This window comes from Mytilus californianus, unplaced genomic scaffold, assembly GCF_021869535.1.
Source record: "Mytilus californianus isolate M0D057914Y unplaced genomic scaffold, xbMytCali1.0.p SCAF_9, whole genome shotgun sequence".
Classification (NCBI taxonomy): domain Eukaryota; kingdom Metazoa; phylum Mollusca; class Bivalvia; order Mytilida; family Mytilidae; genus Mytilus; species Mytilus californianus.
This window is the reverse complement of record NW_026262745.1, coordinates 22360175-22377615: the sequence shown is the minus strand read 5'-3', so window position 1 is coordinate 22377615 and position 17441 is coordinate 22360175. Positions and strand designations below refer to the sequence as shown.

General features: G+C 31.2%; 1 protein-coding gene across 1 annotated transcript; it reads right to left on the bottom strand.

Annotated features, from left to right (window-relative positions):
- Positions 1–333: 333 nt before the first annotated feature.
- LOC127714519 (deoxyribonuclease-1-like) lies at positions 334–17190 on the bottom strand. The gene is made up of 8 exons (XM_052220604.1): positions 17055–17190; positions 10659–10822; positions 8581–8669; positions 6393–6476; positions 5874–5974; positions 4529–4793; positions 3238–3334; positions 334–3008 (listed from the first exon to the last, which is right to left on the bottom strand). Exons 2-8 carry the CDS (start codon positions 10797–10799, stop codon positions 2934–2936), a joined length of 852 nt encoding a protein of 283 aa, XP_052076564.1. The 5' UTR covers positions 10800–10822; positions 17055–17190; the 3' UTR covers positions 334–2933.
- Positions 17191–17441: the final 251 nt, after the last annotated feature.

Genomic DNA, 17441 nt, shown 5'->3' with positions numbered 1-17441 from the left:
TCATTTTACCCCCAACGGCTAATGAGACATTAGCGCATTCTACACGTATTTCAAACATTTGTAAGTTTATCAGAACTGAATATTGGATTCCTATGTAGGAACAGTTGATTGAAGGTCTTCGAAACCAACACATGGAATATTAGACTTTATATTAGGGGTGGTGACAGGGGCACATCAGGTTGCAATATATTGATCAAATTTATTTATTTTCTTTTTTGTTATGTACAGCATTTCTTCTTTCTTTTTATTTTTAAATAATATTTAATTTGCATCAATATTGGGACCACGAAAAATCAATATAAATAAAATGTTATATGATAATTGAACAAAGGGTATGATTTATTATATAATTCCAATATTCAAAAATATAATACTGGTAAAATTCAATCCCTGTTAATTAATGGTATTTCAAATTACAGCATGAAATTATACAGCCTCAATGAGTTTACAAAGGAAATAATATAACATGTTTTGAATATTACAGATACAATTAAGAGACACAAGAAGTCACATATAGAAATGAACAAGATATAGAACTAATGAGACTAAAAATTTCCAAAATCTGGTTGATTCAATTAATTTAAATCAGGTGCATTTACACATGATATGACAGTTGTTTTCCATTCGTTTGATGTGTTTGAGCTTTTGATTTAACCATTTGATCAAGGACTTTCCGTTTTGAATTTTCCTTGGAGTTCAGTATTTTTGTTATTTTACTTTTTTACACCAGAAGATACCTGTAATAATAATTTAAATGCAATGTACCAAATATAATAATCTGATGTTATTTCATTTTGAGGTGCTTTTCCATTAAGACGTATTGCAATTCCACGAGTTGCAGTTGCACCAAAGGACCAAATATGATAATCTGATGTTATTTCGATTGAAGTGCTTTTCCATCAAGACTTATTGTAATTCCACGAGATGCAGTTGCAACAAAGACTAAATATAATGAATCTGATGTTATTTCAATTGAGAAACTTTTCCATCATGACGTTTTGCAATTCCACGTGATGATGTTGCACCAAAGGACTTAATACAATGAATCTGATGTTTTTTTTTCAATTGAGGTGATTTTCCATCAAGACGTAATGCAATTCAACGAGGTGGAGTTACAACGGAACTAACGAATACATTGTATTAGACCATTTTCAAATTATTTTGGAAGTTTAAACGTACAACAATGATGGGTTAATCATACAGCATAGCATAATTGCAATTCAATTTTGGTTAAATTTTAATATAATTTCCGTTTGATTGTTGGTATAAAACTTTTTTTAAATCATTGTGCTCTTGACACAAGATGCAAATGCCATTAAAGAATTTCAACCGTAATGGAAATATATACAAATTTACATTTAAATTTAATATATTACCTGATAAGCTACAATAATTAATTTGATTACGGATTTTTATTATTATTGTCTCGAATACATGCCATCATACTTTTCTGTAGACATTCATATTCGCGGGAAATCATAAACTTATAGCCAGACGCGCAGATTGCCCGTTAAAGACCTCAGTGACACTCGAATCAAGAGTTTAATAGCCAAATATAGTACGAAGACGAAGAGCTTTGCAGACCCAAAATTCCGAAAGGTCCTGCCAAAAAACAGCTCATTTACTCTTTTTTTGGGGTCGATAATCCTAATTATTTTACCTCAGTATGTGTTTTATTTAGAAAATTGTATACAAATAAATTTAATGAAAATGATTATTGTAAGAGTTGCAGTTTAAAGAGAATACACATGCATTGTCTCGAAATATATACCAGTTTCTTTCTGTATAATAAAACACTAATTTACTGGATATTAGGACAATAGCAAGTGTATTGTCCCCCTCGACTTGCTATTGTCCTCAAAGCAAGTAAATAAGTGTATAGTATTACGAGCAAAACAAAATTTTTTTTTACAAAATTTCATGTCAGCACAGAAGTAATGACTAATGGGTTGATAATAAGATTCTAATTTCTGGGAAATCGTTTGCTTCTTTATGATGTTTAAAGAAAAAATCCCGAAAACACCGACAACAGGAAAGAAGTTTTCGGCCATGTTGTTGATGGATTTTCAGTACTATAGTTGTATAAACTCATATTGACCCTTTGTCAATATATGTTCAATTCGGGAATATATAATTAGAATTTGATATCAGGTAGGTGTTACCTGTGAAAGAGGAGGAAGTCTGTATTATTTTCGTGATATCTTTTGGAAATCAGATATATAAATATATAATTTTTGCGGGAAATTGTATTCGTTACAACATGGCAGCCTCCGTCAACAGCGTAAATTCGTAAATGCAGTTGTTGTAAAAAAACAATTGTATTCACTATATATAGCTATCATCCTCTATAATAGTGTAACTAATATTTACTTACTCGACCATCTTTGCGAATCTCTAGATGAGACAACATAAACAATCGATCCTCTTATCAAATCACAAATGAACATTTACAAATGCAAAGCTGGCATGACTTCATATCAACGCTTTTAAAAGTCGCTTTTTATACGGACAAATTTAAAGTGCAATGTTGTGCAAAGATTGTGGAAATGAAACCTTCCGAGAACTTTAAACATTATAACATATAATTCAGAGTTCACATGCGGTTTACACATGTACAGGTGAAAACGAATAAATATGATATATCGAGGAATAAACAGTTTAACCAGCAACCATACGTCACAATTTACAGTTCGAAATGATCCGTTCTGAAAGTACAAGTATAAAGAGATGATAGATTGAAACTTCGATATATGATCTTTAAGTTAAACATACATTTGTCATCACTATAACAGAGAGTCTTAATTATTAAGCAAATAGCATATGTCAACTCTGGTTTCGACATAATTTAATACGTTTTCACAATTATATTCTTTTCTGTTTAAACCATCCTGCATTACTGACTTCGATTCTGATTTCAATTTCTTGGGCACTTTTTACAATTCTGTTCTCAAGGGATCTTTCTGTATCAATTGTAATTCGATCGGATAGTGATCACTTATATCCTTTGTCTGGAAATATAACATACTGTTTATTATAATGCTAAATATCTTAAAATAAATACACACATGTGGAGAAAGAATAATCACAATCAAGGGACCGTAGTCACTATAGACAAAAAAACCATTGAACAAAAAAAAAAGAAAAAAAGAAAGAAACGAAAAGGCATACTACAATGATCAGACTTTTTAAATAACATTTGTCGTAGTAGTTTTTCATAATTGTTTAAAGCAAATATACCTGTTCTTTTGACAAGCCATACTCTTTGTCGAAATAGAAAACACCATTGCTCCCCTCTAAGATGGTTGACCTAAGCTTTTCTCCATACACTATGAATCTATAAATATGAATGCAAATACGCATAAATGATGACAAACTGCATAACATTTTAAAGAAATGAATATCTTAAAATAAATGTGCAATATTTAATTTCGCCTTTTTAAAATTATATCTTTCATGATGCTTTTATATCTATCTCATTTTTCAATTTCTTCAATTGAATGTGCTGTTATTTTCTGATATTCAAATTTTATATTTTTAAATAATGCTTTGGTTTATCTTCTTTGTAGCAATGAAACCACGATATCAGAATGCAGACGTTTTTTTGTCATTTTTAGGCGAAAAATTGCATTTCATTTTCTGTTGGTTTTCTTTCTTTTATTTCTTTCGCTCATATAAACCCAAACCAAAATATACCTACAAACTATATTCATATTGATCACTTGAACATATTCTATTAAAACGACAAACTCATTGATAGCAACAGTTACAAAATTTCTGAAATGCAATTTATGTTTATCAACAACAAGATATTAGAGTTTTGTTAACTTATATTCTAAGGCAATAGTTTGATTTGCTTTTTAGGATTTGATTTATACTTTTTCTGTAAACGTCTCAATTCGAATATTTAGCGGGATATCAATTTATGAACTTTAAAATCCAAATGAAAGAATGAAAAACTATTTTGTGCAAAATGTATTTGAAAAGATATAAAAGCTGTGTGATGTATTTCATGCTTTGTAGACTTTAATATAGATATTCATGGCAGCAAATATGTTTTCACTTTGCTCTTCTACTCATTGCCAAGCAAGATCTGTTTGTGATAGCTTAATCAACAATTTACGTACGTCTGCAAAGCTTCCAACACAATACACTTTTGATATTTTATTATTCTATGAGTAAAACTTATGTTCAAGAATTCTTGTTTGCAATTGTTAGATGTTGATGTTATTCAGGAGTGTCTAAACAAGTAAACGTGTTTATCAATCCATTTCTAAAAGGTATACATTTCCGTTTTATATATAAAAGGAAGATGTGGTATGTTTGCCAATGAGACAACTCTCCACAAGAGACCAAATGACACAGAAATTAACAACTATAGGTCACCGTGCGGCTTTCAACAATGAACAAAGCCCATACCGCATAGTCAGCTATAAAAGGCCCCGAAATGACAAATATTAAACAATTCAAACGAGAAAACAAACGGCCTAATTTATGTTCTCTTTAATTTATTGAAGAAAAACTGTATTACCTGTCGTATGCACAGTCTGTGGAGACTGCAGTTTTTGTACCACTAGATATTAACCAGTGAAACTCTTTTTTGCGTCCAATTTCCGTTTGGTCTAGTTTATACTTCGGGGCATATTTACAATCGGCATTCAAGTCACCCAAAATTAAGATATCGTCAGTCTCCATTTCAGAAATTATATCATATGTTACAATTTCTAACGCAGATATTTCTTCTATTGCCATCGCAGGCTTTGCGTGTATTCCAACAAGTACAAATTCTGAAATAACTGAACATTTGGAAAACAAAATAAATTAGAGACAAATGAGTAAAAGTGAAAAAAAAATATTTTGCACTAAAGGTATAAAATACTTAATGAAATCTTTTCCTTTTCTTTGCCACATGTAACAAGACCCATCATTCATATGCTTACAATCAATTAGCAAAATTTACATCAATTCCGATGTAACAAATTATAATTACCATTATGATACCTAAGTCAAATGATACACCGTTGTTATACTACATAAAATGTTTGCCACTTTATTTTATGTAGGTTCAATTGATTCGCTTTACAAATTTGTGTTTGGTATCCTTGTTCCTTCATCATATTATTGAAAAGGAACAAGGCAGTAAGCTAGAAATACTATAAATCAAACATGGGCCATATATACATACTTTTTAGTCTCGATTTTAGCCGTATAATATAAAAACTATATGTTTGAACTTGTAAATTTATATCGTTCCCTTCGATGGATTAGAACTCAAGCAATTGAAATAACAACTGGAACTCATCATCTTGAATGCGTCTAGTAACCTATGCCATGTGAGAAATGCATCGACTTATAAAAATTAGCTTTATTGTTGGCCGAGTGGTGTAGAGCGTTGGCCACCTTAGATGTTCCCCAACAATTTGAGCTGGAATCTCTGAGAAAAAGATAATATTTACATAGAAGTATGGTCGTTCCTTCAATTTTCAATGCAGAAAATGTATCATAGAGTTATGGCAAGTAAAGATAATTGTATATATATAAAAAAAAATAGTGGTAAAGGAAGGAAAAACTATTTTCATGCCACTACAAGTCATATATATTCCTTCACCATATAGTGTGTGCCATTATACACATCATTTAGTCATTGAAGTATGTATCAACAGCTTTAGTTCGAAATACGCTGCTACGGTAACAATATAAATTTGAAGTCTGAAAATACAGTTATCACATTGTGTGGATAAATTCAAAGCGTACACAAATATATTCAGAGAGTAAAAATCCTGTACAGTCGTTGCTTTCGTCCATCCGATGAAAAAAAAATCCAAAGTCTTTGCTAGTGAAAAGTATAGACTTATTATAAATTGATTAATACCCACCAGTATTTTCTGCTTTAAATTTTACAATATAAGGTGGACGTTCAAATATATCATTTGTACCATTATACACATATTCGGAAACGACAGATATGTCACTGTCTCTGCAGAAAAAAAAATAAAAAAAAATTAAAATGATTTGTGTATTATTATTAGGTTATGTTGTCATTAACACGGACAGATAAAATAAAATCTGCATTCTGAACTTCATAAATCACGCCGTTGAATTTCTAGTTTGAATTGTTTTACATTTTGTAGTATTGGGGCCTTTTATAACTTATAATAAGGAAAGGGGTTTTGCTCATTGTAAAAGGCCGAACGATGTTAATGTAAGTATATGCTTACTTGCATTTCATTTAGTCTCTGATGGATTGTCTCATTGGCAATCATATCACACCACCTTATTTTTACATCATTAAAGAATAATAGTTATAGACGAAACATATTTTGCAGTTAGATTTATATCTTTATTGCAGAATATGCTTGCTTACTACAAAGGTAATAAAGTAAATCACTTCTCACCTATAGAAGAAGGCATACTGTTCTTTAACTTGTCCAGTTCCAAGTCTTTCACTTACAACTTTGTCGTACATGTCATTCGATGCTCTGTAAAACCAAATGGTTGTTCACACAATTTTGAAATATTTCTAGAGTACATTTTTGTATATCTAATAAGTTGCTATACCATATATGTAATTGGTGTCTACCCAACATATGCTTGTACTAATAGTTACCACATTTCCTAAAAAGCAGATAATAAACGCAGATGCCGGATTGTTGTATGTAAGAAAACAAATTGCAACGTTAAGAGTTATTTGCCTTTTTGTGTGTAAAATGGACATTGAATAGTGTTAAACAATCAAATAAGGCAAACAATTTAATTAATTTAGCCAATCCTAATATATAATAATTGCATCACCAGACCGACAGTAATGAAAAAGTATCTTGACTCACCACCAGCTTATAATCATAATTTCAAGGCGCGTTTTTGTTTCCAACCATGAAATCAAATAGTCTAATTCTCGTTAAATCATATACTTGATAACCGTCTGAATGAATGCATAAATGAAAGGCACATATTAACACAACATGATTGAAAGTGCAAAAGAAAGGAACCTTAAAACATAACTATATGCATGTACATTTTTCTGTCGGCAAAAATTTCTTTAGAATAAAAGAAGATATGTTCTATTTTTATTTCATGTCATGTAAAATAAAATTTGGAGAATCAGATTTTAGATTCCAAGGTAATGAATGACAAGTACTCAAACTGCAGATAAAGATGATAAAGTAGTCTATTTAAATTTTAAAAAAACATATCTATAACAATAGTGTTGGTTTTGTGATATTTCTCTGTGCAGGTGATGAGAACAGAAAAACCCAGACCCGTATGAACATCTAAATGCTAATTACAGACTTTGTGAACAGAAAAACCCAGACCCTTATGAACATCTAAATGCTAATTACAGACTTTGTGAATTCTTTCCCTCTCGCACAAGAAATTATCCGTTCCCATCAGATATTGGATAGAAAGCAAAAGATAAATGATCGAATAAATAAAGGCAACAGTAGTATACCGCTGTTCGAAATTCATAAATCGATTGAGAAAAAAAAACAATCCGGGTTACAAACTAAAACTGAGGGAAACATCAAATATAAGAGGAGAACTACGACACAACAGAAACACAACATTAAAATGTAACACACGCAGAAACGAACTATAATATAACAATGGCCATTTTCCTGACTTGGTACAGGACATTTTAAGAAAAAAATGGTGGGTTGAACCTGGTTTTGTGGCTAGCCAAACCTCCCGCTTTTATGGCAATGTTAAATATAACATTAAAATGACAAGATTACATGACAGGACTACAATACAAATAAATGGGAGAACATATATGACAGAGAAACATACGAATAATTGCTAACAAAAGGTACCAGGTTTAAAATTTAATACGCAAGACGCGCGTTTCGTCCACAAGACTAACCAGTGACGCTCAGATCAAAAAGTACGAAAGCCAAAGCAAGAACAAAGTTGAAGAGCATTGAGGACCAAAAGTTCCAAAAAGTTGTGCCTAACCATCAACGTACTCAAAATTCGTTGTGAGAAAAATTAGTTTTGTTGTACAAATGTTTTATATCTAAAATCAATTTATAATGGTGAAAGTCTAAAAATAAGAACATTTACAACCTTTTCTATGGTGACTACGACACAGTGTCATGAATAAGGAAATTGATGAGTGCAGCAGTGGCTACTGGAGGAAACAAGAGAGTATTCGGACAGATAAGTGCCACAGTCATGGAACACTATATACAGTGTAAGACCGGATAAACGATTTTTATTTCCAAATAAATAGATATCAAATTGAAAGAAGAACGACAAAAAGAAAATTTGATGATAATATGAAATTCTTTTACTAGATGGAAAAATACTTTAAATAAAAATAAATTGGCTGTTTTTTCGTTTGGTTTCCATTTCACTCATAGGTTTCCACAGCTTAAAAATAAGCACCAATATTGACTTGATGTTGCCTATAAATCAAAGAGATATGTTTAAATCGAAATAAAAGATTTTTTTACAGTTCATGATTTCTGATCTAAGGTCTCATTAAATTTATGTTTTCAAACAATAGATATGTAACAATCGTTTTTCATAAAGATAGGAATATATATTTATTTACATGTATATATTCATATATATATTACTTACTTATTTAATTCAAAATGAAGTAATTCAATAGAAGTCTCCCATCTGTCTCTAATTTCTTGAATAAGTACAATATCATATCGTTGAAGTATCTGTAATCAAAATGAAACGGTTGCACTGGGACAATTATGTTTGTAAGATTACGTAGTTATTGACGCACAATCAATGTGGACTACAGATGTACCAGTTTCACTCAATTGTCACAATAAAATAACATTGAAACCTACAGGATTTTGAAGGTATTAAGTTATATGCTTAAAAGGTTGTGAAACAATGTAACATATATCCATAAAATATAAATAAAATTGAGAATGGAAATGGGGAATGTGTCAAATGTTTATAAGCGTTGAAAATTTCTTTCAAAAACATGTTGATGTAAATAAGAGAAACAATAGTTGATATGTGTTCAAAACAATAAAATCCTTGTTGAATTTATAAACCAAGAGAAAAAAAACTGAGGTAATCGAATGAACTTCAAACAAATCGAAACCGGATGTGTCGACATGACACATTGCTAGACACCAATCCCTCGCAATGATTATCAATGCCGAGAAATGTAAAAAAATGTCCAAATAGGGAATGTGACACAGTCGGTTAATAAACAGATCAGACAACTGTTCTAGTGTCTAAAAATGTTTTAGACCAAGAAATCGTGAGTTGAGATCCTGAAACATCCGATCGGTCAACTAATTTGTTGTGGTGATAGTAAAACATGTTTTGTGTCGATGTCATTCATGTTAAATGTTGCATCGAAACTGATAATAGTAAAACTTGTTTAGTTTCGATTTCATTCATGTTAGATGTTGCATCGAAGGACATCCGTTATATATCATAAATGACATTATTGTTTATTGGTGAGATCTTTCAAAATTACAGTTTTATGTAATGTATAGGAAATTATAATTTAGTTACATGTTCATTAATAAATAAAGGCAACAGTAATAAGCCACTATGCTCTTAAACACTAAATATGCGAATATCAAGCTATGATGAGCTTTGTCCTACCAGTTGTTAAATGATTTCGGGTGTTAAAAAGTAAAATAACAAAAATACCGAACTCCAAGGAAAATTCAAATCGGAAAGTCCCTTATCAAATGGCAATATTAAAAGCTCAAACACATCAAACGAATGGAAAACAACTGTCATATTCCTGACTTGATACAGGCATTTCCTTATGTAGAAAATGGTGGATTAAACTGGTTTTATAGCTAGCTAAGACTCTCACTTGTATGACAGTCTTTTATGATTGTTCTTTCGGAATCGGTTTATACTATAAACAAAAGCTAAACTTTAAATTGTTCTATAAAGTTTTAGAAACATAGCTATAATAAATAAATATTCAAAAATTTTAACTTTCGCGTTCAAGTTTTTAAATGTTGAAGTTCGAATAATCATTGATAATTTATTCTAGCTATTCCATTCAAACGTTTTCTTAAAATCTCTACAGTTATCAGTTTGTCGCTTCATGGTCATTTTATCGTAATAAATTTAAGTTAACTTTATAATTTAGTCTCAAAAATCATTTAAATATAAATTTTGTGTACTCCTCTGTAAGTCATTTTGTTTTACAACTCAACGACTTGGAAGATTTATTTTGGAATTAAATGTTATAATCAATGATTATTGCTGCAAGTATTTATAGCAAAGCAGTTCCATGACTAATTCACATCATCAGTCATGGTGAACATTATTTACAACCACTTTTTGTTATTATCTTCTCGAAATATGAGGAAGAAAATAAATATCGTATTGCACGAGATTTGGTGGTGTAATCTGTATCTCTAATGATTTGTAGACGAAATTTAGAACACATAAATCCGTCTTTTCAAATTGTCTGCAAAAAGAGGTGTTCTTTCTATGTGACGTCCTTTGACATATCCACCTTTTTCGTGACGTCACAAAGTGAAATTTAGAGGTAAGCAAGAACTTTTGACGTCATAAATGAATTTTGACCAATGACGAACTCAAATCAAACGAACCACACGTTGATTAAAAAAATAATCAACGGGTCATGAAAAGGATGAATCAGCCTTGTAATTAGAGACACAGTAACAGAATCTATAAGTATATTGTCTACTTACTTTAACGATATTTTCCATAACCTCAACATTTTCGGCCTTCTTTTCACCAAATATTTGGATGTTGAAGGCACCAATTGTAAATGAACATGATCCTTCAACCAATATTAATAAAGCCAGTGCAATATTTTGAACTAAGTTCATTGTGCTGGATGATGGACTTTTACCTTAAATAAATAATCCAATCTTAACGAAATTTCATGCCTTACCGAAATATCAAGACTACACCTGGTATCGACTTCAGTGATACTCTTTAATCTTCCTCGCAGTAACCGCTACACACATTTACATAATCGCGAGTAATTAATAAACTGCAAATAACTCACCAGTTCGTACTACAAGTTTAAAAAAGATTTATTAATCGAAACAACTTTAAACAAATCATCACAATAGCTCTCAAGACAACTGAAAAAACTTGACGATGAAAAGTGTGGTTAAAATCGGCTGCAAAAAATGATAGTCCACAGAAAATGAAAGCATTAAGAATTTACAATCCTGGTGTGTCTTGTTTCTTTTTTCATCAAAAATAGAAATGAGTTTTAAAATAAAGAAAAAGAAATACATACGTTTCTCATAATGAATAACGAAAGAAAATTTATAAATGGACGATAATAATCTTACCATGAAATTAATGTAATGAACAGCTCAATTAACTGGCTTTATTAAATAAAATAAATTGAGCACCTATTATTTAGAGGTACAACCTTCCAGAACCCTATTAATAGCAATATATTTTCATGGGCCAATGCTTTGGTTGTGCAGCTTGTTGGTTATCGAAAGGGCGGTGGTATAATTTCATAAAATGGAAGTTTTATAAGTGTTAATAATAGTAGTTTGGAAATTTTAAAGTGACATCATACCTATAAATTAAATTACGAGAACTGCAATTTTGCGTGTAGTACTCAGAATTGAGAGTTGAAACGTGAGTTGTTAGTAGATCCTAGAAACACGTCAAGAAGAGGCGGAAGATACTAAGGGGACATTAAAAATTCATAAGTCGAAAGAAAAATAACAAAGCAATGGCAAATCAACCCAAAGACGACGAAATGACGAATAATCACACATAACACTACATAGACAATAAAGGTCTGAACATAATGAATCCCACCATGAAAACTGGGGGTGATCGCATGTACTTAGGAAGGGTACATAAAACTAGCTCCTCTAGTGGCACACGTCATGTTACTCATGTTAAGTACTAGTTCGGTGGCAAATCATATTCGATGATGTCACAATCGAGGAAAAGATAACTGAATATAGAAAAAATGACAGCTATAAAAATATCTCATACGATTAAAAGCAGAGACCTTTGAAGCAAATTACCAGTATTAATTATTAAGAATATTAGATATATTGACAGAAAATGAATTATACTACAATATCACAATTGGTCATATGCTAAATTTTACAGGAATTTCAAACTGTGTCATGTCAGTGAGTACAGTGAGTCAGTACATATGGAAATTGATTTTTGTTTATATATTATTTATTGGTTTCTATCAAACCATCCTTAGCATGTTATAAGTCATCAGGATATTTTGTAAATTAAGAAAGAAAATAATATTCAGGATTATTAGATTTTAAGCAAGCATATTGTCGGAATCTGGGCATCCGTCACTACATTCGGAGTCACCCACATATATGTCAACGGATTTATCAATTAAACTGAATTGGTTCAATAAACATCTGTAATAATCCTACATTCCATCATTCGATTTTTTCATTTGTTATATTTCGTGGCAGCTAAAGCATACATTGATACTTCCAACTGAGAAATTATGTTTTCTTCTCTCGTCATCCTTTCTTCCTTATTTTGAAAACAGTCGCCGAATTCCTTTCTGATTACCCATAGTAACATTTTTGAAACCCTCGTTTCGATTTTTCAAACAGTATTTCAGTAATTCCATGAGACTTGAACTCCAAATCGTTCTTGTCTACAGAGAAGTTCTATTCAGATTTAGTTGTAATTAGAGTTCCACCAAAATCAAACGCTGCAGCATGTTAACTTGATTTTAGACTTTTGGATTCATAATATAAAAGCCCATCCGTTTTTTTAGTCCACCGTCTATTAAGACTGTTCAAATGGTGGGTATTGTCGAGATCGTCAAGTTCCATCAGCAAAATATACATCTTCATATAAGTATTCGGAAAGTCATCATACCAGTCTATTCCAAAATTACTTTTAAATGATCAAGTTCGTACATAAGAGGATGATTTATAATTGTTTGTGGAAACAACCTTCTTCGTTTGAAGATAGTAAAGGGGTAAAAGTTCCGGTTCAGAAAAATACCAGTTCTCTAGTATCGTCGCTTATATATTCTAAAATTGAACTTATTTCTTCTTGGCAGTTTAGTTGATAATTCCCATTATCTCCGTTATGATAACCAACAGATTTCCAGAGATTTCCAATAACTGTCGGACTCGGAGTCCGAGTTCGAGTAGGACTACAAATCATATAGGTAAGCTATAGGGGTGATCTCAAAATAATTTGTACGCTAATTAATATTACCGTGCTCAATCTTTACGCGTTGATAGGACAAACCCATTTATCAAATGAATTGACGTATTTTCCCCTCTTCTTAATAAAGGGTAGAAAAAGAGTGTTTCCTTTTACGCTCGCATACCGATGTGTTGAGAATTTCAAAAATATCACAGCAACCATTTTTATCTGAATAGTTTTCATCGTTTACTTTAAAAATTCCTTTTCCATAATTGACGAATTATTTAAACGGGAATTTGATAATACCTATTGTTCAGTCTTATTTTAAATATTTATTTGTTTGGGTGCTATTTGTTTCCACTCTGTATTGCCTTGGAAGAAAGGATATACATTTTCAATTAAATAATTACTAATTGTATCTATTCGTTTTAGGTAGGAATATTTGTTTTTTTTTTATATCATGTTACCTTGAAATTGTTTATTCAATTTTAGAAGAGTGCAAAAATAAGTCTGACAGAGAACCATACCGGGCTTCTTTTTTTAAATAGACAATTCTAAAAGATCATTTACATTTCAGCTGCTATTCAGTTTGCAGTAGCCTTTTTGATTTTTTTTAACGGCAAATCAATTGAAAGAGTGTTCTATGTTAACTTTCCTTCAAACATTTTCATAAGAAAAAAGTTGAATGGAGCAGCAAACGATACAATAGAAAAAGAAAGGACAGTAAAAATAAAAACGACGGGACGGAGTAGTATGTGGGAGGAACATTGAAAATACATGTAGGTAAATATGGATTGAAGAAAATATTCTTTTTTTAAAACAGCCAAAGAAATGGTTTTTAATTTTTGGAACTGACATTAATTTTTTTATATGATTGTTTGACTTTCAAGGAAATAAAGAATCAAAACAACGAGACTGAGTAGTGTGTGGGCGGAACATTGAAAGTACATGTAGGAGGATATGGATTGAAAAACACATACTGTATTTGAATAAATACAGCCAAGGAAATGTATTTTATTTTTAGAACTGACAGAAAGTTTTTTGTATGATTGTTTGTTTTTCGCAATTCGTTGTACTACATGTACTACTTAACACAAATACACGATGTACAATACAAAACTAATGATGTAAAGGAGCAAATGGATTAGGTTAAATGCATACGATTTATATGTTAAGAAAAAGGAAAAAACAAAAAATTTCATAACACGTAAATCATATACATTCAACCTAATCATTTTGCTCCTTTGCAATATGAGTTTTGGATTGTACATCGTTTATTTCTGTTATTAAGTTGTTCTTGTTTTTCGGAAGAACAAATTACGAAAAGTCAAACAATCATACAGACATTATGTATAATATAAAATACTAAGATGTGGTATGATTGCCAATGAGACAACTCTCTTCCAGAGACCAAATGACGTAGAAGTTAACAACGATAAGTCACCGTACAGCCTTCAACAATGAGCAAAACCAATACCGCATTGTAAGCTATAAAGGGTATCGAAATGACAAATGTAAAACAATTTAAACGAGAATAAACAAACAAATAAAAAGGTACTCCCTTTTAATGCACATTTCCAAGAAATAAAATAACATTTCCTATGGCTATGTATTATCAAATACAGTATTTTTCCTTCAAGCCACATCCACCTACATGCACCGTCAATTTTCCTCCCACACACTACTACGTCCCGTCGTTTTGATTCTTTTTCATTTTGATCTACATAAGGGATGAAGTTAACACATCATTTTGCGTCACTCACTGTTTGTATCGTTTGCTGCTCAATTTTATTTGTTCTTTATAAAATAAAAGATTGAAAAAAGGTACTGTCTAACTGAATAGCTGAAATGTTAACGATCTTGTAGATTTGTCTATTTGAAAAAGAAACGTCGTATGGTTCTCTGTCAGACTTATTTGTGTACACTTTTAAAATCAGACAAACAATTGCAAGCTCTTGACAGGGAGGATGATTGGGATGACTTAGAAGGTCAATGGATTAAATGTATGCGGATTGGCTATTCATAATCATTCACGTATCTAATGAAATCTTTTTTTCTCTCTTCAAAATCAATGCGAACAACAGTATGCATTACAATTCACTCAGCTAAAAAAACCTATTCTGATCCAAAAGGGTTTCATACAATTTGCAATAATTCAATTGAAAATATTTATCCTGTCCTCCAAGACTATACACAGTGGAGAAAAAAGATGCCCCCCCCCCCCAAAAAAAAAAGAAATAAAAAGAAATACACAAAAAATGAACAGTAGTATTATCTGATTCCCTATTAAATGATTTATCTGTTAGGAAAAGACCATTTAACATGAAAATGGGGTGTTTTTAATAGACTTGAGAATGTACACCGATATAAGTGATCAAATTACAGGAGCAAAAGATGGTTCTGAAAGTCATAAAATTCTGAACAAATCTGTAAGAGAGCTTAAATGAAAAAGCGTTGTCTTCAACCCTTCAGTAAAAAAAATGATTTGATAAATGGTGTTGTCCTATCACCATGCAAAGATTGAACACGGTAAAATTAATTAGGGTACACATTATTTTAAGATCACCCCTAAAGCTTACCTATATGATTTGTAGTTTTACTCGTACTCTGAATCGGAGTCCGACAGTTATTGTAAATCTCTATTGGGATTAACATTTTTAAATGCCCTACACCATACTATAAAAACATTTGATGAGTCTTTGTGCTTCGGTGTAGATTCTTCATTAATAGCGAGAGTCTAAACACGTAGCCTTCTGTTGTACAACTACACAGAAAACAAGAGACCTGCGGTAAATCATTGCAAAAGTTGACTTTCCCGTTGATATCCATTCGCTAGCGACTTAAAATGTCTTTGTATTTAGTGCTTGATTGTACAGACGAAAGGTACGGGTCATTCGATCTAGTCGATTCCACTTTAACTGACAAATCTTGATAAATGCTTACTTTAATGTAGTTTCAATACTGATATTTGAGCATATTCGCAAGTGTTTCTCTCATATCATATGGGTTGCAGCAGGATTTCCATCGGTTTGTGTGGCTAACGATTTTCTAATTTTTCGAAAATGTAATTAAGTGTGAAGACACTGATATTACCGGTATTTACTGCTCCTCTTACGTTATTGAAAAAAAATCTTTTGGATCTAAACATGTTGGCTTTTATATGAGTTTTGATCTTTTACTGTTTGGTGTGGGTTTTTTTCAAAAGTTGATGTAGTTTTGTACCATTGTATAAGTTTTCATGTTTGCACAGTTCAATATATTTATATAAATAAAGAATATTCGCAAAAATATAAGACAACTTCCCGGAAACACGACTAGTTAAGATGCACATGATCGACGAAGACGTTACTGATCGTCTGCTATATTCTAAAAAGTTTTTTGAAATATTTTTCTGTTTTTTGTTTACTGTCATTTTAATTATTTTTCAAATGGTTCCCCCCCATTTGAAAATCATAGATTCCACACTGCAAATTTGTTGTATTACACTTAATCAAAGTGCATCACTTAATGGTGCTTAATACAGAATATGAATCGATTAAAAGAAATACCTGCAAAAAAGGACTAGTTCTAGACGAATGCAAGTAGATATCAAGAACTTCATACAAGCCATTTTCCTGAACCAAAAGAAGTATTGCAACAACGACTACAATGATTTACGTAATTGAAAAAAAAAAAATAATTTAGATAAGCAAATAGAATACATAATCTCCTAACATAAAAATAGGAACTAAGCCACAGCCAGACCAGGATTGTATTATCATTCGTATATATAAAAAAGAAACCTTGATACAATTAAAGGAAAAACGTTTGATCATATAAAACGCTACAAGTTCGTACTTACATGTTCTATGTTCAAACTGAACTGGCTGAAAAATTTCAGTTGCTTGAATATGACATTTATAAGTGAAATTACAAACAAATTAAGGTTTGATCTAATCAATATCAATTATTACTAGTACCTGATAATTTTAAGATTTTGCTCCACCTCTCGGTTTACGGTACTGTTATTTTATGAATATATACTTAAATAATGTTTAATGAAATGTAATTGAATCAAAGTCCGGTTGTATGGGATGTACGTGTAGTCGAGTTCCGTTAGAAACGAAACTGACATTATATTATTAGGAGATGTGGTATAATTGCCAATTAGACAATCCTCCAAAGTTCAAATGAAGTGGATGTAAGCAATTAAAGGCAACCGTACTGGCTTCAACAATGAGAAAAACCCATACCGTATAGTCGTCTATAAAAGGCACCGACATAGAAAATATGAAACAATTCAATTGAGAAAACTAACGGCCTAATTCATAACATAACAATTTACGAAAAACAAATATGACAGACAT